Raw genomic sequence first — 21839 nt, forward strand, 5'->3', positions numbered from 1 at the left:
TACAAAATGTACCTTTAATGTGCTGTTGAGAGTCCTGATAAGGTGTAGTCTGTCATTAACAGTTTGGTTTTTGCAGCGTTTAATAAACGAGGCCCTGAACTCCCGCTTTGTGGATGGTTTACGATCTCCTATTGGTGATAGACTGGCCTCTTTAAGATGAATGTACAGCCTCTCCATCTCATCTGAGCTTTTATCCTCATGCACTGCAAAAAAAAGTTGTATTGTGTCATTGACACAGATCACAAAAAAAATCACAAAATCACTCAAAAACACTTTTTTTTGCATGTTTTAAGGCTTGGAAATCAAATGTGCCATTACAGTTACACCACATGCAGATCAGCAACAAAAACAAAGCAAAACTGCAGAACAAAGCCTACAAGTCTCCCAAAGACCACAGCAAAGTCTATAGCAGCAAAAACAGACCCAATAGAAATATCATGATGTTCTTATTTTTGCAAAGATGTCAACCACATGATCTTTGCTAGCACGGTTTCACAAGTATATAATACCAATGAAACATCTTCAATCTATAAAAGTTAAGTAAAAGTCTCACCTTCCTCTGCAGCTCCTGAAACCCCCTGTGCCTCCTCACACTCCGCAGTTGGACTCTCAACCTGGTGAGTTGAGCCCTCCAGGGACTCAGAATTATCCTCCTCTTCTGTCTCCTCTTGTGGGGGCTGATGTGAGTGTACTTGAACTGAGCACACCACTGCTGTTTCACCTGTGGGAGGTGCCGCCTGGGAGACCAAGTCCATCCAAGACTGTCGATGTTTAGCCAGCGAGGAGGAGGAGCTTTGTGAGGTCATGGTGCTGACGGGGGATGAGAGGGAACCGTTTGCTTCGCTTGGGACAGCAGAGGAGTAGGGGGGAGGAAGGGTACCCTGAAAAACAAACATACCACGTTTAGATTTTATTAAGTTTCAACATTTGGTTCAGTTAAACTTGGGGGGAAAACAGTTGATAATTTGTTTTGGTTCAGTCTCTGGATCCACATGATTGGCTGGTGTAACTTTGCTATATATAAGAAAGAAACCATAATACAGAGTGAATATCACCCTGTGGTGGTGTTGTGTTGTGACTGATGGAGCAGCGCTGAATGTTTGTAGCTCGAGACATGACTGACCTGATGTGTGCTACCAGGTGGATCAGATGCATCCACCGAGTCCCGCAGGGTTTGTTCAGAGTATGGCGGCGGGGGAATTTCTGTGCTTTCAGCCTCTTCATGGTCACTTGCTTCACTATAACACTCTGCAAAGACACACACACAAATACACAAACCCAGAATCCATCAAATCCCTAGATATCCTCAGTATTTTTTATTCAGGAACACAACAGGTGATTCAAAAACTTCCAAAGATGCTCACCTGCTGTAGTGCTTCGTTCTTCTGGTTCATACTGTATAGAGGCTAATCCAAGCTTATTCAACCATCTAGAACAACAAATTATTTAATCCTTAACATGTGTAAAAAGTGGCAATATATATATATTTTTTTAATTTCGCAGAATGAGATGTAATGTTCTACTTTAACGCAACTTACAAGTTCATCTCCTCGTGGCTCTCAGCAGCAAAATAAAACATCATGACCTGTGGGTGGCAGGCTTTGAACGCACTGTGACAAAAGCAGAAGATAGCACAGTTAAGGTAGGATCAGCATGATTAGAGCAAAAGAGTGAAGATATATTACTACTGAAATTTCTTAAAATGTGATTTTTCTTTTCTTACTGAAACTTCCACTTTATGAATGGGTGATTTTGCTACACGAGACAGAGGAAGGAGTAGACCTATAAGCTTACTATTTCTTCTTGCACTCTATGGCTCTGTCGATCATGAAGTTGGTGAGGTCAATGTAGCCATCAGCCTTTTCTGCCTGCAACATACACAGACAAAGGAGTGTTCAACAAACAGACAACTTCAAACCACTTCCTGACAAAGGACGTCTTTCGTTGAACTGCAGTATGCTACTTCTGCTATTTCCTCCTGCCATGTGATGGGGACATACAGGCGACATGATTGAAGTCATCATGCCGGTAAATCAAGCACGTCCGTTCTAATATGTGTGTGTAAGAGTCTGACGAGCGATTAGTGGCATCGTCACATCCAGGAAACACGGTGACACTGCTTCTAGTGACAGGCTGGCAGGGAGACAGCTGTGGCAGACACAAGAATGACTCATCTGCAGCCTGCAGTGTCTGAAACTGTATCTGTATCAGTGACTCATTAAGTGCATCTGCTGTGTACAAAAAGCTAATTCTGTTAAAGCTTTGTTTAGGTTCTTCTTAAGTAAGAAGAATAGGCAAAAGAAGCAAAGATTTGGATGATGAAACCCCCAGTGAAGCGTCACCATCCTTGAATGGAAATCTGTGAAACTGATTTGTTATGTCTGGATGTGCAGATGCCACTATGCTCAAGAAATTAATTTTATTTTTTAATTTATTTATTTTTGCTTTGTTTCACAGTATCGTGAATACTATGGGGGTATGTATTTTATAGACTGTATGAATATGCGCACATATATTGTTTAATATTGGCTGGTTGGTGGGTGCCCAGGCTTCAGGAAGCTTTAAGTGTGAATGATTGAGTGTGTGTGGTTTTTGTGTCTTTGTATTTAGATATCTTTGATTATATGAAGGATTTAGTTTTATTATGATCTTGTTTTATCAATGACTATGTTTATGTTCTAAGGACCCCCTCGAAAATGAGATGGCAAGGGGAAATCCTTGGAATAAAGCAATAAAGAAATAATTCAACATACATCTATATAGACTTCAAAAAGGCTGTAAAAGGATACCTGTGTAGAGCCAAAATTAACAGATTCACCCCACAACCTACAGTTATCGTTTCTAGCCTTTTACACTTTAGCATAGTTTTTTGTTGAAAGGGAAATTTACATCATTTTGTTTACATCGTTTTCAGCTTTCCAAATTGAAAAATGTATCCTTAAGAAAATATTTCACCATATCACCTCTTTTTCCACACAGTCCACAAAACATCCAAAGAAAAGTCTATAACCAATTACAAATAATGATTCTAATACACCACTAGAATTACCAAATGAACAGAGCTCGATTGCATGGGGTGACATGTTTCTTTATTACAGGAAAGCTGGGACTTAGTTTGAGCTGTTTTAGGACTCACTACAGCACCATATATGTATGTAAATGCAGCACAATGTAGGACATGCTGCATTAATCTTTTGAAATATTTACTGTTTGTTGTATTTGCTGCTGATTTTCATCATTGCATTCAACTATTACACAACACTTATGTAACTTATGCACGCTACAGTCTCATGTGACCCACTAAAGAGCAACAATTCAGCCTAATTATGTCCGAGAATACAGCTTTTGTACTGCAACCAATAAAAAAATCTTGATTTGAGAGTCACTTGTTGAGTAGGTCTTTATTTATAGCTTATGGTTTGTGTGGCTAGAGCTTCAAACCATCGTTTACCACACAAGTCGCTTCTAAATAGGTCTATCTGATGAAAGGGGGTTTACTCACCTGTTGGTTGGTGTACCAGTAAAGAGATGTCTTCTTCAGCACAAACCAGTACTTCTTCCATTTGAAACCAAGGAAGCCCTTTCCCTCTTTCTTCCTGTACAGCCATCCCTGATGGTCCGGCTGACCCAGCTCTTTGACAGAAATCCGTCTCCTGCTCATTGAACAGTTGCCTGTGTACAGAAATCACACCAACATGAAGCTACAGCTCATAACAAGTAAAGCACAAGATGAATTGAGAAATTGCAGAGGCTTAAATCCTGATGCGAACAAACAAAACATTTCCATTAGAGTAAAAACAGGCCACTGCATTCTGTCAATAACTTATTGAGCTCTAAAAATAACACAGAACAAACCCACAGAGGAGACACAACAGTCATTTCCAGAGTACCACAGCCACATTCAGCCCACCTATGCCAGTATTAAATCAGCTACATGTGAGAAATACAAGTGAAAAACTCTGACCTGGTTAAAATAAGAAGAATAAACCAAGACGCTGAGACAAAGAAAGAGAACGAAAATAGAGGCAAACTGAAGTGAAAGTAGCTGAGCGTTGGCTTAAAGTCCTCTGCACACACCATTTGCCCTGACACTTCGACACGCCCACAGAGGGTCTAAATTACAGCTAAGGGCACACAGAGAGACACAGTGATGAGATCTCAAGGGCCACATCTTACCTCCTCGGCTCTTCTTTTTGGATTTGTGTCGAAGAGAAACCTTTAGGGGGAAAGCAGAAGAGGCAGTTGTTAGGTCGCAGTCAGGGGACACCTTAGCAGGTTCACACACCACATCTAAGAAGACGAATCTGTGTGGAACATCCTGTTTCTCACACGTGTCACATGCATTTAGCCTCTACTGTTCTCTCCATCTCCCCACAAACATAAACACCCCCGCCCGCCTCTCTGTAACATCCTCATCTATTACCTGGCTCACTGTCTTAAATGTTGAGGGAGCAAAACTTACCAACAGGTGGAGTATGAGCCTTTGTTGATACAAATATTTCACTTCAGCGTAACAAATTAAGAAGAGAAGAAGTAGTTCTAGCTTTAAAGAGAGTGAGGTTTCTACTTCATAAGTTGCGAAAAAGGAGGCAAGAGCAGCCTGAGTAAATGTCATCACTGAAAAGAGGAAGAGAGACTTACTGGGTTGTAGTCATCGGCAGCCATAGAGGGGGGTACAGATATGGGGAAGGCAGCCTGTCGAGGAGAAACAGAGGACACACCTGAAGATACGTAGGTTGACTGTAGTAGGCTAACAACCAAAAAATAAATGCGCAAAAAATTTACATTTCTTCTTTCCAGAACAACAAGAGGAAGTGACATCATGGGCAGGCAGCACAAAAAAAGGTTTCTCTCCTTTTTCCTCTTTTCACTTAGCAAAAATACGACTAAACCATAGAAACCCACTTTTGTGATCTCTATTTAAACATTTGCTGAATCAGAAAATGTAAAAGAAGTTAAAAAGTCAGCTCTCATTCAAGAGATTGAGTCACCACTCACAATAGTCACTGTCAGCAGAATTGCATTCGACACACACACACACTTATTAGAATAGTATAAAATCCAACTTCTGTGAAGTAGAACATCTCAAAATGTATCTGTGAGCACTTCAAAAAAGACAAAACCTGTTTTGCAATTTATCAACCCATAAGGACAATGACATGAAATGGTTTAACACATCCAAGTCGACATCATTGACCAACTTCCCCTGTGTAATCAAGTTCCTTATTTCCAAAGTGACCAAACAGAATTTTAAGGTCTCACTTTTCACCATTGGACAGCCTTTTATTATCTTAATACTGGAAGTGAAAAGTAACATCTTTGTAGATGTGAATTCTCTATCAAGTGTTTTTTACAGTACAACCTTAACATTAAACTTTTTCAGATTGGGCACTGCACAAAAACAACAAGTTTTAAAGTCAGTAAATATAAAATAACAGCAGGCCAAGTAGTCACAAGGTTAAATCCTGCAATTGCTGTCAGCAATCAGCTACCCCCCACAAACCCCTTTGACAAAAATCTCAATCAAGAACAATGACAGAAAAGAAGACTCATACCTGAAACTTTAAAATGTCACAGAATTACTCCAAGTCCAAAAAGCTAAGCTTGGTTCAAGTATCCTCTGTCACTTTTTTAAGAGCTCACAATGACAGCAAACCTTAACAGCACTAATCTTCACTTAAACTGCTAAATGTGTGTGCGTGTGTCTATGTTGCACAACACGAATGCATCATTTCTTGTTTTCCGGGTGTTGAGTGAAGTGACTACTCTGAGGCGATGCAGGATGATCACCACAAAAACCACCGCGCTAACCTGACTGAAGGTGTGTGCGTCTGTGTGTTAACTCAGTTCCTGTATGATTGATTTTTCAGCAGTAAAATGTTTAGTGTGTTTTTAGTTTTGGGATATAGCCTAACAGCCATTTGCAGAATTATATGATGTAGGTTTAATTTCTGACTGCTACTTGCAGTCACGATAAGTCAATTCATTTGTCATGTATTATCTTTTTTAGATCAGGCACAGTGAAGAAGTCACGTAGGAGTAAGAACAAGTGGTAGGAACTTATTAGTCGTTGTTGGTTCCTGCGCTAATGTTAGAGTGTGAAAATATTCTTAAATAAAGCAAATAAACGAATTCTACTGACTGTACAAGTAGACTATCAAGCACTCATTATTTACGCTGAATGTGAACATATAAAACCCCAAAACTATCCGAATGACGCGGGAAAATGACAGACATCTTCATTGTATTTTCTCCATTGTGTCGCCTACACTCAAAAGCTTTGACAGTACACCTGACCGTCTTTGTTTGGGTTGTTTGGCGAGTAGTAACGACTTGTTAAATGTAGCTAATTGTGCTCGGTTCAGCATCAAAACAACCGCCTGAGAAGAAGTTCGCGCGTTTCAGAAAATCCAATTCTTTGAAAATTCACAATACCTGCCACCACAACGTCAAAGACAGAAGCTGGGCCCGACATCTCTGCTCAAAATCTGACCAAACCTTGGCAAGCATGTCGGTTCAAAAGAGACAAAGAGCTCCCTGAAAGAGGTCGCCTGCTTTCAGGTGAGTCCAGGTCTTATTTGGGAGGTCCCCCCTTCCCCTAAAGGGAGCCACACTGAAACCAGACATGAGGTAACAGAATGTGAAGGCGCATTTTTTTTTCTTTTCTTTTATCAAAGCTGCAAAATTTGAGCTTTAGTTGCCCTGACCTCCTCCTCAGGTAAGTTATATTATCACAACGTCCAGTAGCATTTTTCATCATGGCCGCTAGGCGTCACTATGTTAGCACTTAATGCCTTGAACGCCACCAGACAAAAAGCAAAGGGGACGAAGAGGTAAATAAGGATTTGACTCTCATTTGACTTGTATTTTGAACAAACTTTTCATGTGTCATCACAAACCATTTTCAAATAAGTGTCAAACTAAGTTTCTTTAAAGATGTAAAAGTGTTCAGGTTAGGACCAGCTAGATGGGAGCTAACATTTAAAAAAACACAACATAATTTAATGCTTTCAGATTAATTAATGATTTTCCCCTAAAAGAAAGACCAAAATAAGGGTTTCATGTGACCCTCTCTATCATGGCTCATGAAGGTTGTGGCCTTGCTATCAACAACCTTCACTGTCTCTCTGAGAAGCAAAGTTTGTAGCCATAACATCAAATCCTCCTGCAGAGTAGTATCTCTTAAGACACTAGGATGTTTTGGTCTGTGTTGGTCTGTGCAAGGATGGCGGCAACCCAGCAGACGCATTCCTGAGTCCTGCACTATTATAGTCTCCATTTCATTTCTGCTTAAATAGGCAAGGGCCTCTTCTCCCTCTTTACCTCCTATTGTCCTACTGCAAGTGGAAAAATGGAATGAAGCGACTGTGATGAAGTCCCTCTTTTATATCTCCCACATTATCACACTGTAGCTTCCTCCAGTCTCTTCCCCAGTTGTCATCCTATGTTTGGAAGCCATATCAAATAACTTCCCTGTGTTACCCCCAAAACCTCCCCTGATCAACATTTGAGTTAGTTGTGTTGAACTGAAAAAAAGATTTTTAACACACTCTTCTTATTGCTACAACAAGAGAAAAAGCCTATGTCACTTTGCAGCAATGTTTGGGTGGAAGTGAAGTAATCTAGCCTGCGACTCGTGTCAAAGGCCCGAAGGATTCACGGGAATGTAGATTGGTCACACCATTGTAGCACTCAATCTCCCATCATGATCCATGCTGAGAATTGCCACGGCACTTAGCTCATGTCCAACCACCCCCTACACAGAAACTATGTGTGTGTCTGTGTGTGTGAGGGGGACACACAAGAGAGGGGGGTAAACAGAGTGGCTATTATTCAGCAGGGGAATCTCACACAGTGTGAAGGGGGAAGGGTGCAGGGCTGGAAATGATATCCAAGTTTAGTTTGCTGTGTTTGATCGCAGATGATATACACATATGGTATATTTTCTGATTATGAGTTAAAACTTAAAGATGCTAAAATTATGAACTTGATGAAAGTGCAAAAAAAACGTTATGGGATATTCTAAAATGTCACATTTATGAGGGACACATCTTAAAGGTAAAGTCTGCAGGTTCCTAAATAATAAAATGTCAAATTATGTTTGAGTCACTGTTTCAGCGTGTTTTTTTTTCGTGTGTTAGCATGTGCTAATATACCAAATCAGGTGCAAGGCTCATGAGTCTCTCCCACGTAGAAACGCGATGCTACAGGTGGTTGCTGGGCTAGTGAGTGTGTTCACATGCTTAGTTTAGAGGCAGTGGGTGTGGGCTGTCGCTGGCACTGATCCAAAGAGGAGGAGCTCAGGTTGAATTTTGTGTTTACTAACAATCACAGAAATTCCTGCAGACCCTACCTTTAAATACCCATACCCCTGTCTTAAGATATACTTAGTTGCTTAGATATTGTTTGAGAGATATGTTAGTTTTTAACTTTCAAGGTCACAACTAAAAGGGATAAAAGATTTAGTTTTGAAGTCATCAAGTCCTTACACATGTTCTTCAAATTTCACTGCCTCTTGAATTCTGTCTGATGTATGCATGCTCTTCTGAGGCTTTATATTTTAACTGCTTAGCCAAGAGCCGGTGTTATATTCTTGAACTAGTGTGACAACACATCATTTTTCTCTTACTGGGATTTAAAGCTTTTTTTTATCTCAGCACACAAACCCAACACATCATACTTACTGCTTGAGAAAAGGACCAGGATCTTATTTGTGGTTGATTATACCTGTAAGAAACAATGACATTTAACACTTAATAGCTTGAAACAGGATAGTAAAGCTGAAGTGATTAATGGTAAAGTTGTCTTGTGTACCAACAAGCATTTCTAATCCTCATACGTTGGATCAAACGTAAGTATCACATGAAAATTTCCAACACATACTTATTGCCTCTCAGCTCGTCTGTAACTGATCATTATCTTGATCTATGTTCCAATCCAGCTTACTTTGATACAGCCTGAACCAAACAGATCCCATAAAGTCTGTGTGAGGGTTGGCATGACGTTAGAGAGAGGGAGAGCAGTCTGATAATACAGTTGGAAACCAGCCACAGGAACATGGGCAGACAAGACAGTTCCCAACGCTCAAAATACACGACTTACCTCAGCTGGGCCTCACCCTGCAATTTTAGGGGACAAAATTGTCTTTGGCTAGTTTTTCCAGCCTTTTTCCTGTCATCCATAAATTTTCCCATCTTTGTCTCCTCCTTTAAGTACCACTTTGCTCAGGAAACTTCTGTTCTACTTCAAATACTTGTGTGAAAGTGTTCTTTTCTGCTGCCTCCACAGAATAAATCCATTCTTTTTATGGTGAATTAATTGTTTTTGATAAATGAAAACAGAATGCACCATCACAGTCTGGGGTTTAAAATGTATATGACACTTGATTATATCCACTGTCAATCATGCTTCTTTGCCTGTATCAGTGTCACATGTTTTCTGAATCTCTGCTGGCTATGAGTCACCTGCTTAGCTGACTTACTATAGCATTTCCCTGTATATCCCAAATGTGAGTAATGTGTTATGATTGAGCGTGCAACGAATTGGATGTGGAGTGGATCTTAGAATAGAACTGCCACAGAGGGTAGGGGGTTTGTGCCAAGCATTTAGTCAATCCCGGTGATAATGCGAGGAGTTACACCTCCTCAGGCCCTGAATCCAAGATCAGAGGAGACACAAGGGCCGTGGATGACGATACAGAGGAGCAGAAACTCTCAGACTTCGTCATATTTCTCAGTAGGAAGTGGTTATTTATAGTCCCAGCACATAAGAATCAGGATTTGTCATAGTGGTGACTTTTCTAAAGATGCTTTCGTAATGTGAAGGTGTCATGGGGGAGGATTGCAAAGAATACAGGTGTGGGTGTTTGGGCAATGTTCTAACTCTTTGGTACTGGAGGTCCTTGAGGACAACAGTGTCTCATCAACAGACTCTTATTCAGCTTGTTCTTAAAGAAATCTAAATTGTTCCATCTCTTCAGTTGGAAGATAAGAGTGCCTTGTTCCAATAAAAGCATTTATAAGTTACCATACAGTTTGTATATGTACGGTGGCCCTGAAGGTCAATGCGAAAAAACATTTCAAAATACACAAAAACATTTATGAATGCGCAAAAACATTTCACAATCTGAATAAAAACATTTATAATATTAATTATATATATTATAATTATATTATATTATATATTAACACAAATGTTTTTTCAGATTGTGAAGTGTTTTTACGCATTCATAAATGTTTTTGAGTATTTTGAAACATTTTTACGCATTGACCTTCAGGGCCACCGTAGATATGGCTATAATGTCTGTTTCAAAGCAAGAAGCTGTTTAAACAGTGCAAGCTTTTCTTTCATTCTAAGGATTTTCTTGATTTATTTGTACAAAATATTTGTAATTTTTTAATCATTTTTGTTTATCCTTTAATTTTTTTATTATTTGTTTTGTTTTTGTTTTATTTAGAGGGCCTCAGGTTGACCCAGAGTTTGCTGGAGAGATTCCCCAATCTGGCCTGGAAACACCTCAGGATGTTGCTAGGGTGAGGGGTGTCTAGGTTGACTTACTGCCCCTGCACCCCTATCTCAGTTAAGTGGATAAAAATGGATAGATAGATACTTAAAATGAGGGTACAGCAGAGTTTGAAGTACTTGTGCAGAACCTGTGTATGACATGTTGTAGTACATGATTGCCAAAGACAAATCTGATCATTACCTCATGTCCTGTAATTTTTTCTTTTCTGTATCATCCTGTTTGAAAAATAACTGTTTTTTACCCCTCAGCTGTCACCATCTGTTTGTTAAACTCTCAGGCTGGATATCTCTGGCATATTTTCCCAGATCATAAAAACAGCCCACCCACTGACCCACTGTGTTCTAAAAAGATTCCACAGCCAGCTAGTTGTCACTCCCTGTAGGAAAATCAGACCCACCCTGGTCTTATATTTCTGCTCTGACCTATGGACTATGCAACACTGTGTATGAGTTGGTGTCTGTATGTACATTTGTTTACGTGTGAGAGGCACTCACCGGTTGAGGAAGTCACTGCTAGAGTGCCAGTCAGGTCCCTGTAGTACATAGAGATTCATGTGTTAACATGTCTGGGGTGGAAATCAATGAGCCTGATACAGTTGCTTGGAAAGCCTCACGTTTCACCAGCAGTGATGTATTTATTATTTTATTTATTTATCTATTTACTTTTAGCCCTGTTAAAGCTCAAAACGTAACAATGACCCTAAGTTCAACAATGACCCAAAATGTTACAATTACACAAAATGTAAACAAAAAAATGTTATAAAACCCAAATATGTAATAACTTTTGCCAAAAAAATGTAACAACTCTCGAGTATTATAACATTTTTCAAAATTACTTTTGTTACATTATCAACCAGTTGTTACATATTGGGTGTTCTTACATTTTTTTAAATTACATTTTGGGTTGTTGTTATGTTTTAGGCTCTAACAAGCCCAAACATGGGGCCCTCTTTGTTTGTATGTTTGTGACAAACATACAATATATGCAGTTCAATGCAGGTTACTATAACTGCATAAGGTATAAGCATCTTAAATGCGCCATAAGCCTTTCTTAAATGTTGCCAATATTGTACCACTGCTAAATTGAGCTTTCTTTTGGTTTTCAACAAAGAAAAGAAATGGAGGAAAACACATTCCACATTCCACGTGATTTCTAAACAATCAAACACTAAACATGCACAATTTACCAATAATTCAGACTGGCATTCTTATGTAACAATTTGTGATGTGCAGGCAAAACATGTTAGCTGTTAGCAAGCTTTGCAGTGGGTTAAACAGAGAGCAGGTAGTATTTAGGCAGACCACAGGTTTTCAGAAAGTGCAAATTAGCAAGGGCCGCAGGCGACTACAGTTTGGCAAGCTGGGGCAGAGCAAGACAGAAAAGTAGAGCAGGACAGATAAGAAAAGAGGCCCAACTCCATGATTAAATTCATGCACAGAGAAATGAAGGCAAGAGGGGAAGAGGTGACAGAGGAGGGTTGTTATTGACAGATCTTCAGTTCCATGATGAAAGGTGCTGATCCATCCCAGGCAATCACTTCTCCAAATCAATAAAAACTGCAAAAGCTGACAGGCAAAGTAATCCTAGCCTTGGGTTTAAATGTTTAAAAGGCAACATATGTGCAGGAATAAGAGCCCCTGATGGAAAACCTGCTTTGACCATATGGTCTCCCAGCTGGAATTTAAAAATCATCAAAGAGGGAAGTAGTTACGTAAGCATCACCATCTGAGACAAAGAGAAAAGGTAAGCTGACATTAGCTATCCTGTTTCACCACATGCTCAAAAAACAGAAGCAGCGTTCACCTCAAAGGTCAAAGCAGGTTAGAGAGCCAGCAGCTCAGAATGACTGAAGCTGTCCTCCACTGACAGTTCATGATGGATGTGTTGTTCTTGAGAATGCAAACCAACAGATGAACAACACTCTTTAGATTTTTGTCAGGACAGTAAAAAGAATATCTAACATCAAAGACTTCAAAAAGGTTTTCAACAACCGATAGTAAAATGAAGACAACACAAAAGATCACTGAAATAAACTGCAATTTTAATAACACACTATTCAAAACTTACAAAAGGCAGATAAAGCGACATTACACACTACTTCCCTGTATTCTTTTTAAATAATACTGTCATTCTGTCTCTTGATCTGTGATCTCTCCACAGCATCAGCTGGCCACTTGACCCGTGAGTCTTAAGGGTTGGTGCAACACCCGGCTTAAAAGGACCATGTTTAATTAATTGTCAGCCAGCTGTTTGGATAGGCCATCACGGTGGGAATTTCAGAGTAAACTGAAACACAGGATACAAAAGTTTACTGACTTGAGTGCATAGCCTTTTAACCAGCACAAATATTTGCTAGTGATAATATATAAACATCCTTTTGCCAACTGATGCAGCATTATCAACTGGCTATAAAACTCTTTCTGCAGCATATGCATAGCTTACAGAAGGCAACGTTTGGCAGAGGAAATGTAACCAACTGATCACAAAAGAAAAAGTAACATGTAGGTGCACAGTTTCATGTGTAAAGTATTCTCTTTTTCTCTTAGTTGTATTTTAATAACTTAAGCAAATAAAATCAGAGATAACAAATAGCTAAAGTAACAACAGGCAAGTTTTCTGAAGTATCAAATAAAAGTACCAGAGAGCATTCAGCGAAACATGACATAACTTAGTGTGTACAGAGGAGTCCAAAAACAGCACACAAGGCCAAAGTGTATCCTCTTGAGGCAGAGATGGTTCTTGTAGTCAGAGATGAGGAGGGTTGTAGGCAGTGTTAAAGGGATGATGACACACTGTAGTGAGCACTACAAAAGCAAGTTTGGTTGAGGAGTAGTAGTTGGTAGTAGTAACACCAGGGAAATATGGAGGTTGGGGAAAGAGGAGTGTGAGAAAGCCCAAGCTGGCAAAAAAAACAGCTGGGCATTAAAAAATCAAAGGCACTGAGGAAGGACACAAGACAGGAACAGGAAGCCCCGGACAGGAAGCGCATCATCAGTGAGTCAATAGCTTAAGCCGCGTGATCCAACTGACCAGTAGTGAGCGTTCTGCCGTTGTGCGCTTGGAGACGGCGGCCACAGGGGCCTTTCTCATGTCCTCCTGGTACGGGATGGTGGCGCTGTTGTGGAGGTCTGAGTTGGAGTAGTAACGGCTGCCCCTGATGTGGTCCACTCTGACCAGCTGGCGTTCTCCTGCTGGCCTGTAGGGCGGGGACACTGAGGGGACCTCCTCTGCAATGGTGGGGATCCTCTCGTTGCTCAAGTACCTGTACAGGAGGTCTTCACCTACAGCGCAGAGACAGTGAGAAGTCATCTTACACTGAAAAAAAACACAAATCTGAGCAAGTGTTTGTCCTAATTTTTGATCAAATGTGTCACTTTTGACCTTATGTAAGCCATAGTCACCTGACAGGTTCAGAAAACTGTCTTATTTCAAGATATTAAAAGACTATAATGATACCTGAATTGCTTGTACAGTGTTAAAAAAAATGCCAGCGGGGTAAGAAAAATTTTTAGTTTCTTGCATTAAGACATTATTCTAAATGAAGGAAAATGCAAAATATCTTTACTAGCAATTCAGGCAGCATTTGAGTCTTCAAACAAGAAATTTAATTCTGACTTGTCAGGATACTGTGGAAAACGTTAAGTTTAATAGACATTTTTACAAATATTAAAGAAACACTTGCTTGGATTTCGATTTTTGATGTTTAACAACCACTTTGAAGAGAAAGTCATGCATAATTTACTTTCTATTGCTTATGGACATGTTAATGTAGCCTATCATTAACATAATGTTTACATCAGCGCTTTTTACTTTTTTCACTTTATTATTTCAACACAGCCCGAACAAATTTTAATGCCACTGCCACGGGCTAGTTAGCCTAGCTTAGCACAAAAACAATGCACGAAGGTGGAGACAGCTGGGTTTGTCCTGAAATGAATTAAAAGAATCCAAATCAAGAGTTTTTGAGTTTGCTAATACTTATTACTTCAGTTGTGTTTGGTTGTTTAATCTTTAAAAATAGGGCTCTTTCTGTAGCAACTGATATTCTGGAGAATTCTGAAAAACGAACTTTTTAAACCACAAAAAAAAAAAAGTTTCTGAACAAATTACAGTGTGTCAAATCTTTCAACTGAACCATATCCAGGTTTTTCTTGACCTTTTAAACAAAGAACTAGAAACTCCAGGAGTACCTTTCCTTCCTTGTGCCCAGGGTTTGGCGTAGGGATCTACGATTCCAACGCAGGTGTCAACCGGCATGGAGAGGGGCCGAGGCTTCCCTAGAAACAAGCGAAAGAAAGTTATTTGAGTCACTGTTTCAACGTGTGTTTTTTTTACATCCAAAAATGGAATATTTAACTCCCTAGATGAGAAAAATACTGACCACGCGATGACTTGTGCTCCCTCATCCTGGGCTGAATCACGTTGGCCTCGATGGGACAGCCAACGCTCAGCTTGTCGTAATCTGCGATGGTGCAGCGCCTTCTGCTCTCCTGGTCCAGGAAGGAGTTTGGTGACTCAGAGCCCTTTGGTCTTTTACTAATGCTGGAGAAGGAGTCTGTTCTTTCCTCTCTGCGTGGCAGAAACAAATGGTCATTACTCATTTCAAAACAACATGCCCATCCACAGATGACTTTGCATGCAGTGAAGAAATGTTTCTGACACGTCACTTTATCATTCAGAAGGTACAAGATGAAACATCTGTTGCATAAGGTGTATGGTGGAACTGGTGGGAGCTAGGTGGGCAGAAGTGAAGCAGCAAGACTGTGCAATAAGATGGGTGGGAGGAAGGTTAGCTGACCACATTTGCAGAAATCCCTCATGTTTTTATTTATACGGCTTATTCGGGAGGGACGATTGTGATGAAATAGTACAACCATGAAGAGAAAGTGTTTCTAAGTCGGACTGGGGTGACTCGATCACCCAGTACTTAATTATTAGATCTCAAGTTGTTGAACAAGCTCAATCTCATAAAACATGAGTTTTGCCGACAAAATGAGACGGCTCACCTTGGAGTGTAAGGCATAGGAGGAGGAGGGGGGATGTACAGGTCCAGGATTGCAGGTTTTTCTTTTTTGGTCGATCCGTTTGCTGAGCTGCAGGGGGACTGGGCTCTGATCAAAGAGGAGTTGTTCTGAAAAATACAGCACAGTAATTAATTAAACAATTTCACCTTCAAAAACAATTCCTGATCAGTTAAAGCTCTGTTTTTAAAGTCATGCTTTTACATTTAAGTGGTTTATTGTTGTAATGAGTAAGGTTATTGGCTGTTTCTGGCTGCTGTCCAAAGTAAGACTAAATACGACTTGCTGGCTACTGGGCGGAGTTTACCACATGTGGCGAGACATTTAAGTGCTTGTGTGTCTCCCTGAGTATAAACCTTCTTGTTTGAGGTATGGAAAGACTGTGAGTGAAGTCCAGAATAGCCTGTGAGACATGTACTTAAAACTGTACTAGTTTACCACAGTTATGTTTCCCAACACTCAACAACATGGTGCCCTTTACTGAAAGAACACCACCATTCTAATCAAACTCAAATGATATGTCTGATGCTATAGTGAAGAACACGTGATATAATAATAACAAACTGCATCAGACTGAGGAGCCCATGAATCATCCTCTCCCTTTCCTGCTCTGAAAGGATACCATGTGCGCAAATAGCACAGTGTCGCAGAGCCTGTGTCATTCATTCCTGCATCCAAGTGATTTGTATCTGTTTTGCCTCCTGGAGTCTAATCACAGATAAACTCAGATGTCTAACTCTGATACCTCTCACTACTTGTTAAAACACAACGCTGAGCGACCTGTTATCATCGGCCACCTTTGTGTTGAGAGGTGCTGTGTTGTTCTTAAAAACCCCACTCTTATCTGATGTTGTCTCATCTTGCCTTCTCAGGCTATAAAGCATGCTTCACATGATAAGACAATGCCAGAGCCTGAAATGTAGGAGTCTTGGTTAACATAGGGCTTATTGTTTGCCTGCCTCTAAGAGGGGACTCAGGTGGGGAGATGTGGTTAAAAGCTAAATTCAGCCTAATTTGTTCACATGAGCGAGAAGACCAAATAGGATTATGGTCACATAACCTTATTAGCACAAAACATATACATCAGCTCCCCCTGACCTCTCTCTGGACAACAGACATTCAGGATGTTTTTCTTGACGGAAAAAGAGTTAATTGAAATTAAGGAACCATTCCAGGCACTGTTGTTTTCTTCCTATTGCAACATGTTGGCACTTTGCTCCTAATAACCAGATCCAATCAAAATAAACTCCAGTGAAACAGACTGGCAGCTTTATCTCCCAAACCAAATGACATCATGGGACTTTACTGGCCTCTGTTGTTGCCCATGAAAAAAAATATTTCCCTCAGTTTAGCCAGCAGCGCTTTCAGGGTGGCTTCTGACACTTGTCTGAACATGTCGTTTGGGAACCAACTCCCTAAAAAGCTGATAATTGTTTGACAATGACTAGACGCACAGGCTTTTGTTGATCTTTCACAATGAAGGAGGATGAGTGGGACCTTGTGGGTGTGTGTGTGTACCTGTGGTACTGGGGGCTTCCAGCGCATGTTCTTTAACGGGGCGGGGGTGAAGCCTGTTGTGCCTGTGGGTCTTTTCTTAAGGAGGAGAACCACGCCTTTAGGGTCCTCTCTTAGTTTGACAACAAGGTTTTTCAGCTGCCAGCCCACCTGGTCAACAAGATGAGGAGAATATTAGAGTATGTTCTCATTCTGACACAGCATGTACGGTCAAATGTAGATTAGTCCTTACGACTGTCTGGTGGTTAACCTGGATCACTTCATCACCAGCATGGATCTTCCTGGTCAGGTCTGCAGGTGACTACAGAACAAACAAAACAAACGTCACTTCATCCATTTCTGTAAAACAGCAAATCCATCCCTATCTGATTACAGCTTTTGAAACTTTCTACTCAAGTGGAAACATCAGTTGAAGAGGCAATCCAAGGTGAAATCGTGAGAAACAACAAGCACCTTCTGGTGTATGAATATCAACAGAATTGTTTTTTTATGTCACACGGATGTCGAACAGGATTAACTCGTCATTATCGCTGATGATTCAGGTCCTGATTCACAATTAAGCACTGGAGGCGAGGACACGACCGCCACAGTGATGCTGGCACATTAGTCACTGACTGACTGTCTCAGTGTCGGGAAGGTAGGACACTTTTTTTTATTTATTCTCTATGTGTGGGCTTCTTGTGACATTTACCGGATACTGGAGTTCAGAAACAAGCAATTCCCATCACAGATGAGTTATCTAGCTAACTTTTAGTCTCTTCTGTACAGGAGGAGATGGTTTTTACTATTACCAGCAGCTTTTTGTTTTGAAGAAAGGTGCAAAGTGAGCTGCAGTAAATAAAAAATAAGTTTGTATTGCAAGCAGAACAAACAATGGCATCAAGACAGTCATATGACAGTCAGCAAAACAAATTATCAACTTCCTCAATCTCGGCCACAAACAGTGTTTTTAGTGGGTTTCAATAAATGAAGTTATTGCAGAATGGGAAGGGGCCCAGTGCATTCTTGTGGCCATCATGTTGTCACACTCACATGTTCTGTGGTTCCTGTGATGACATGTAACCCGTCATACGTCGACTTGATGTACATCCCCTGGAAAAGAAGGGACTTTATTAGTGGTCACAGTAAAACAATCCAGCAGTCCCAGAGGAGACTAGTGCATGAAAGAGATGTAGAGTTCACAATCTGACACACATTGCAAGGATTCCTGCCCTTTGAGATCACTGGGCAGACATTGGGGAAGAAGATGACAAAAAAAGAATTTCCCAACATTCCTTACCAGCCCTTCTCCTGGTTTGATATTGGTCAGCTGGACCTCCTCTAAGCAGGCTGACTGGCTCATCAGGGGGTCAGAGGTGGTTCTCACGGTCTGATCACAGATGTTGTTTAAAATCTTTGACTGCAAAGGAAAACGCACAACAGTGTTTACCAATCAACAACATAAAAGCATAAAAGTCCAACATTTCAAAGAAATTGTTGTTGTGCTAAATCTTCTGATGGAATTACTTTCACTATAGACCAATTTACAGCCGACGTCATCAAAAATATGCATGTGCATTTTGGACGGAACGGAAGCAGCGTTCAGCTCCATTCATTCAGACAAGTTGTTGCTCTTTTAACTGTAAATTAAAGCTGTAAGAAGCATAAAGTGTCTGGTTGTTCTGTCATCAGTTGTCAGAAATTATACTATACCCAGAAGTAAATTTTTATAGAGTTTTGACTTTTACAGAGCTGTGGTGTTTTGGAACAAAGAGAGGCCGTGCTAACAGTTGACCCTCAGCCGAACGTATCAGCGACTGTGGGCTGACAAGTCACCAGTTAAAAGGGTCACCCTTTACACTGAAACACCAGTGACGTCTGGGACTGTTATTAAATGTTTTTCCTTTATGCAACATCAGGCAACAGGGTTTGACCGCAAATAAATAATTTTAACTGCAGATATTCTAAGTTCAGTTTTTACTTTGTGTATTTGTTGGTTTTGGGTCGAGATTATAACAGACTCACTGGGTGAATATAAATGAACCTATATTTTAACAGGAACAGATTTTTCAAAGTGAAACTATGGTATACTCTATTGGAATTGGGAGGTTTTCTGGTTTATTGTCTCAAGATTATGTCATTAAATTTTCAAGTCCAGTAAGTGTCAACGGATAATGCAGTCATGAGCATTGAGTGCGTTTAAACTCTTCTCTGAGGTACACACTGCAACCATCTGTCCACTGAATGTCTGTCCACTTACTGACTTCTCAAGAACCTGTGAGTCATTTACCATCTGTCAAATGTTTTTTATTGAAGCAAAAAATGGGATTTTTGCAGGTCAACACCCTCACGTCGCTTGATAAACCATTGTACTCCACAGCACTTCTGTTGCCAAGACGCGCACGCAAAGCCGTAACTGTTTACAAACAGTAAATTTGTCTATCAAGTGTATTTCAGTAAGTTCAGCTTAGACTGGCAAGATAGCATCTGAAAATCAGTTGGCTATCTTTCCTCCCCAGCTGGAATCTTATTACGTGATTTTGTCTTATTTTCAGTGAAAAAATGTCTCTTTAGACTTAATATGAGACGCATTCACTTGACCAGTCCAGGGATGTGTCTTATTTCTAGTTATTCAAAGACAAAAAATGAGGTCTGAACTGCATGTAACAAGTAAAAAGAATCTGCCAGGGGGGTGAGAAAAATCAACTTATATTGAGACATTATTCTTATCTTGACAAGCACATTTTTTTGCCCCACTAGCAGATTCTTTTCTTGATACAAAGAATTCAGACCTCATTTTTTGTCTTTAAATATCTTGAAATAAGACACTTCTTTGGACTGCTCATGTGAATGTGGGTCATATTAAGTCCAAAGGGACAGTTTTTTTCACTGAAATAAGACAAAAACACTTGGTAAGAGTTCAGTTTTTTTGCGGTGTGCAAACCTCATTTGGGTAATAAAACAATATTTGGCACAATAAAATGTGGCGTAAGCTATAAAAAAAGTCACCAGAAGTGATGATAAGCAGGACAGTAGGCAGTTTCATGATTCAAAGAAATGAAGATACTCTACTCTGATGTTGACTTTACTAAAGAGAGACAGAGATGACTAGAGGAAGCCCAGTGTCAGCCAAAAGGGTCTGGTGAGTGTCAGCAACAGGAAACGTTGACTGATGGTGGGGGCGTATTTCAGCCGCCCCCTTCACTGGCAACCCCAAAGACCTGTCTTCTCCATTCGCTCAGAAAACTGACCCTTCTACTGAGAGCATGTCGTGGTTTTGCCACGTGAATAAAAAAAACAACATTCAGCTAAATAACCAACCAGACTTTCCCCACAAATGGAACCTCAGGGACTCGTGTAGTTTATATTATGGGTGACAAAGAGAAGAAATGCAGTAAACTCACCACTTCTAGGATCTTCTCTTCCATCTCGTAAACACTGCAGTCCTGTTATAGAGAGGACAGTGATGACAGATTAGGCTTGTGAGCAGTAAACAACAGGGAAGAGGAAGAGGGTTTTCAGCGGCTTGAGACAGAAAAAAGTATATGGGCTTAGTAAATAAGATATAATCAGCATTCCAGATATAGAACTGAGAAAAATGGAGAAAGGCCACAAATAAACAGCTTTAAGATTCAAAATACCTCCTTGCCTGAATTCTGGGTAAGATGTAATTGCACAAAGTTCCCCATGGTTCAGTTAACTGTACTGGAACATAAATGCTATACCAACGCTCGTATAGTATCAATGTGCAGATGAGATGGTGTGGAACAGTTGAGGAAAAAACATGTAATGATATTTAGAAAGCCTTCATCCAGATAATGCTTCGTGTTCATTGCATCACTGCGTCCCACAGTGAAAAGTGGGTGGGCTTGTGGGAAGACACAGTAGCTATGACCTTGCTAGTTCGGGGAAGGAACTACTGATAAAATCTGCAGTGTCAGCAGGGAGACTGACCACCGTCCTCTTCCAAGTGTCCCAACAAGGCACTCATAGGCTGCAGCTGGACTGAGCACAGCTGAAGCAACAGCCCCCCCCCTGACAACTGTGTTGATGGTGGTGAAAGGGCCCCCAGTTAAGCAGGGTGAGGGGTGGGGGTTCACTGAGCATGCAGGGGGAAGTTGCTTGTTTACAGAATTGTCTCTGTGCTGGTAATACCCCAAGGCACCTCATTTATCCAAACACAGGTGAAACGCTTCTGTCAAAACCGGACTAAATCTCCTCTAACACGTCTCCTATTCCCTGAGAGCTCTCACAGGTTACAAGCCTTTGTCGGTGTTTTGGTCCTCACAGTATCAGAGACAAGCATAGGCATGTGCCATGTACAAAGCCAGCTCTGTTACTCTTTGTAAATCTATTGTGCAGACGGCGAATGGGGGTCGAGCAAGTTTTTCATAATTCCATAGCTTGCACATTCCACTGGGCTAAAGGGGAGCGTCTGTTTCAGATGCACTTGGCTTGACAAACTGTTGGTTTGCTTGCAGTGACGAGATCTGCATGACTGCCTGCGGCTGTGAGTGATGCCTAGGAGAACACATTCAGAGCTCCCTAAATATTATCCTCTTGCCATGCTTCAGAGCCTGTTTCACTGAGCCCAAGTACGACGCATGTGACTTTTCCACGTGTCTTCTTCTCCTTCTTGGAGGGAATAAAAAGCCAATATAAACCAAGAAGGGGGAGAAAATAATCGGTTTCATTTACGGGTCCCAAAACCATCTTTCCGTCCAATATAATTCCTAAACTCAGCTGAGAATATAAGAAGGTTTTAGAAAGAATTTGGCTGTGCTTGCATACACAAGCAA

General features: G+C 40.6%; 1 protein-coding gene across 1 annotated transcript in view; it reads right to left on the minus strand.

Annotated features, from left to right (window-relative positions):
- Window positions 1-21839, minus strand: part of LOC141806395 (connector enhancer of kinase suppressor of ras 3-like) — a 50543-nt gene that overhangs the window by 1127 nt on the left and 27577 nt on the right. Inside the window, exons 5-24 of the mRNA XM_074691900.1 lie at window positions 20445-20486; window positions 18341-18460; window positions 18094-18153; window positions 17294-17362; window positions 17065-17211; window positions 15532-15656; window positions 14907-15094; window positions 14716-14802; window positions 13556-13806; window positions 11020-11057; window positions 8685-8727; window positions 4642-4695; window positions 4177-4216; window positions 3503-3672; window positions 1795-1868; window positions 1539-1610; window positions 1365-1429; window positions 1124-1248; window positions 554-881; window positions 13-203 (exon numbers count right to left, since the gene is read on the minus strand). Coding sequence (XP_074548001.1) covers window positions 13-203; window positions 554-881; window positions 1124-1248; window positions 1365-1429; window positions 1539-1610; window positions 1795-1868; window positions 3503-3672; window positions 4177-4216; window positions 4642-4695; window positions 8685-8727; window positions 11020-11057; window positions 13556-13806; window positions 14716-14802; window positions 14907-15094; window positions 15532-15656; window positions 17065-17211; window positions 17294-17362; window positions 18094-18153; window positions 18341-18460; window positions 20445-20486 — 2289 coding nt within the window. The remainder of the gene's footprint in view (window positions 1-12; window positions 204-553; window positions 882-1123; window positions 1249-1364; window positions 1430-1538; window positions 1611-1794; window positions 1869-3502; window positions 3673-4176; window positions 4217-4641; window positions 4696-8684; window positions 8728-11019; window positions 11058-13555; window positions 13807-14715; window positions 14803-14906; window positions 15095-15531; window positions 15657-17064; window positions 17212-17293; window positions 17363-18093; window positions 18154-18340; window positions 18461-20444; window positions 20487-21839) is intronic.

Source organism: Halichoeres trimaculatus, unplaced genomic scaffold, assembly GCF_033239565.1.
Source record: "Halichoeres trimaculatus isolate MK-OKI-2021-1 unplaced genomic scaffold, fHalTri1.1 fHalTri1_scaffold_17, whole genome shotgun sequence".
Classification (NCBI taxonomy): domain Eukaryota; kingdom Metazoa; phylum Chordata; class Actinopteri; order Labriformes; family Labridae; genus Halichoeres; species Halichoeres trimaculatus.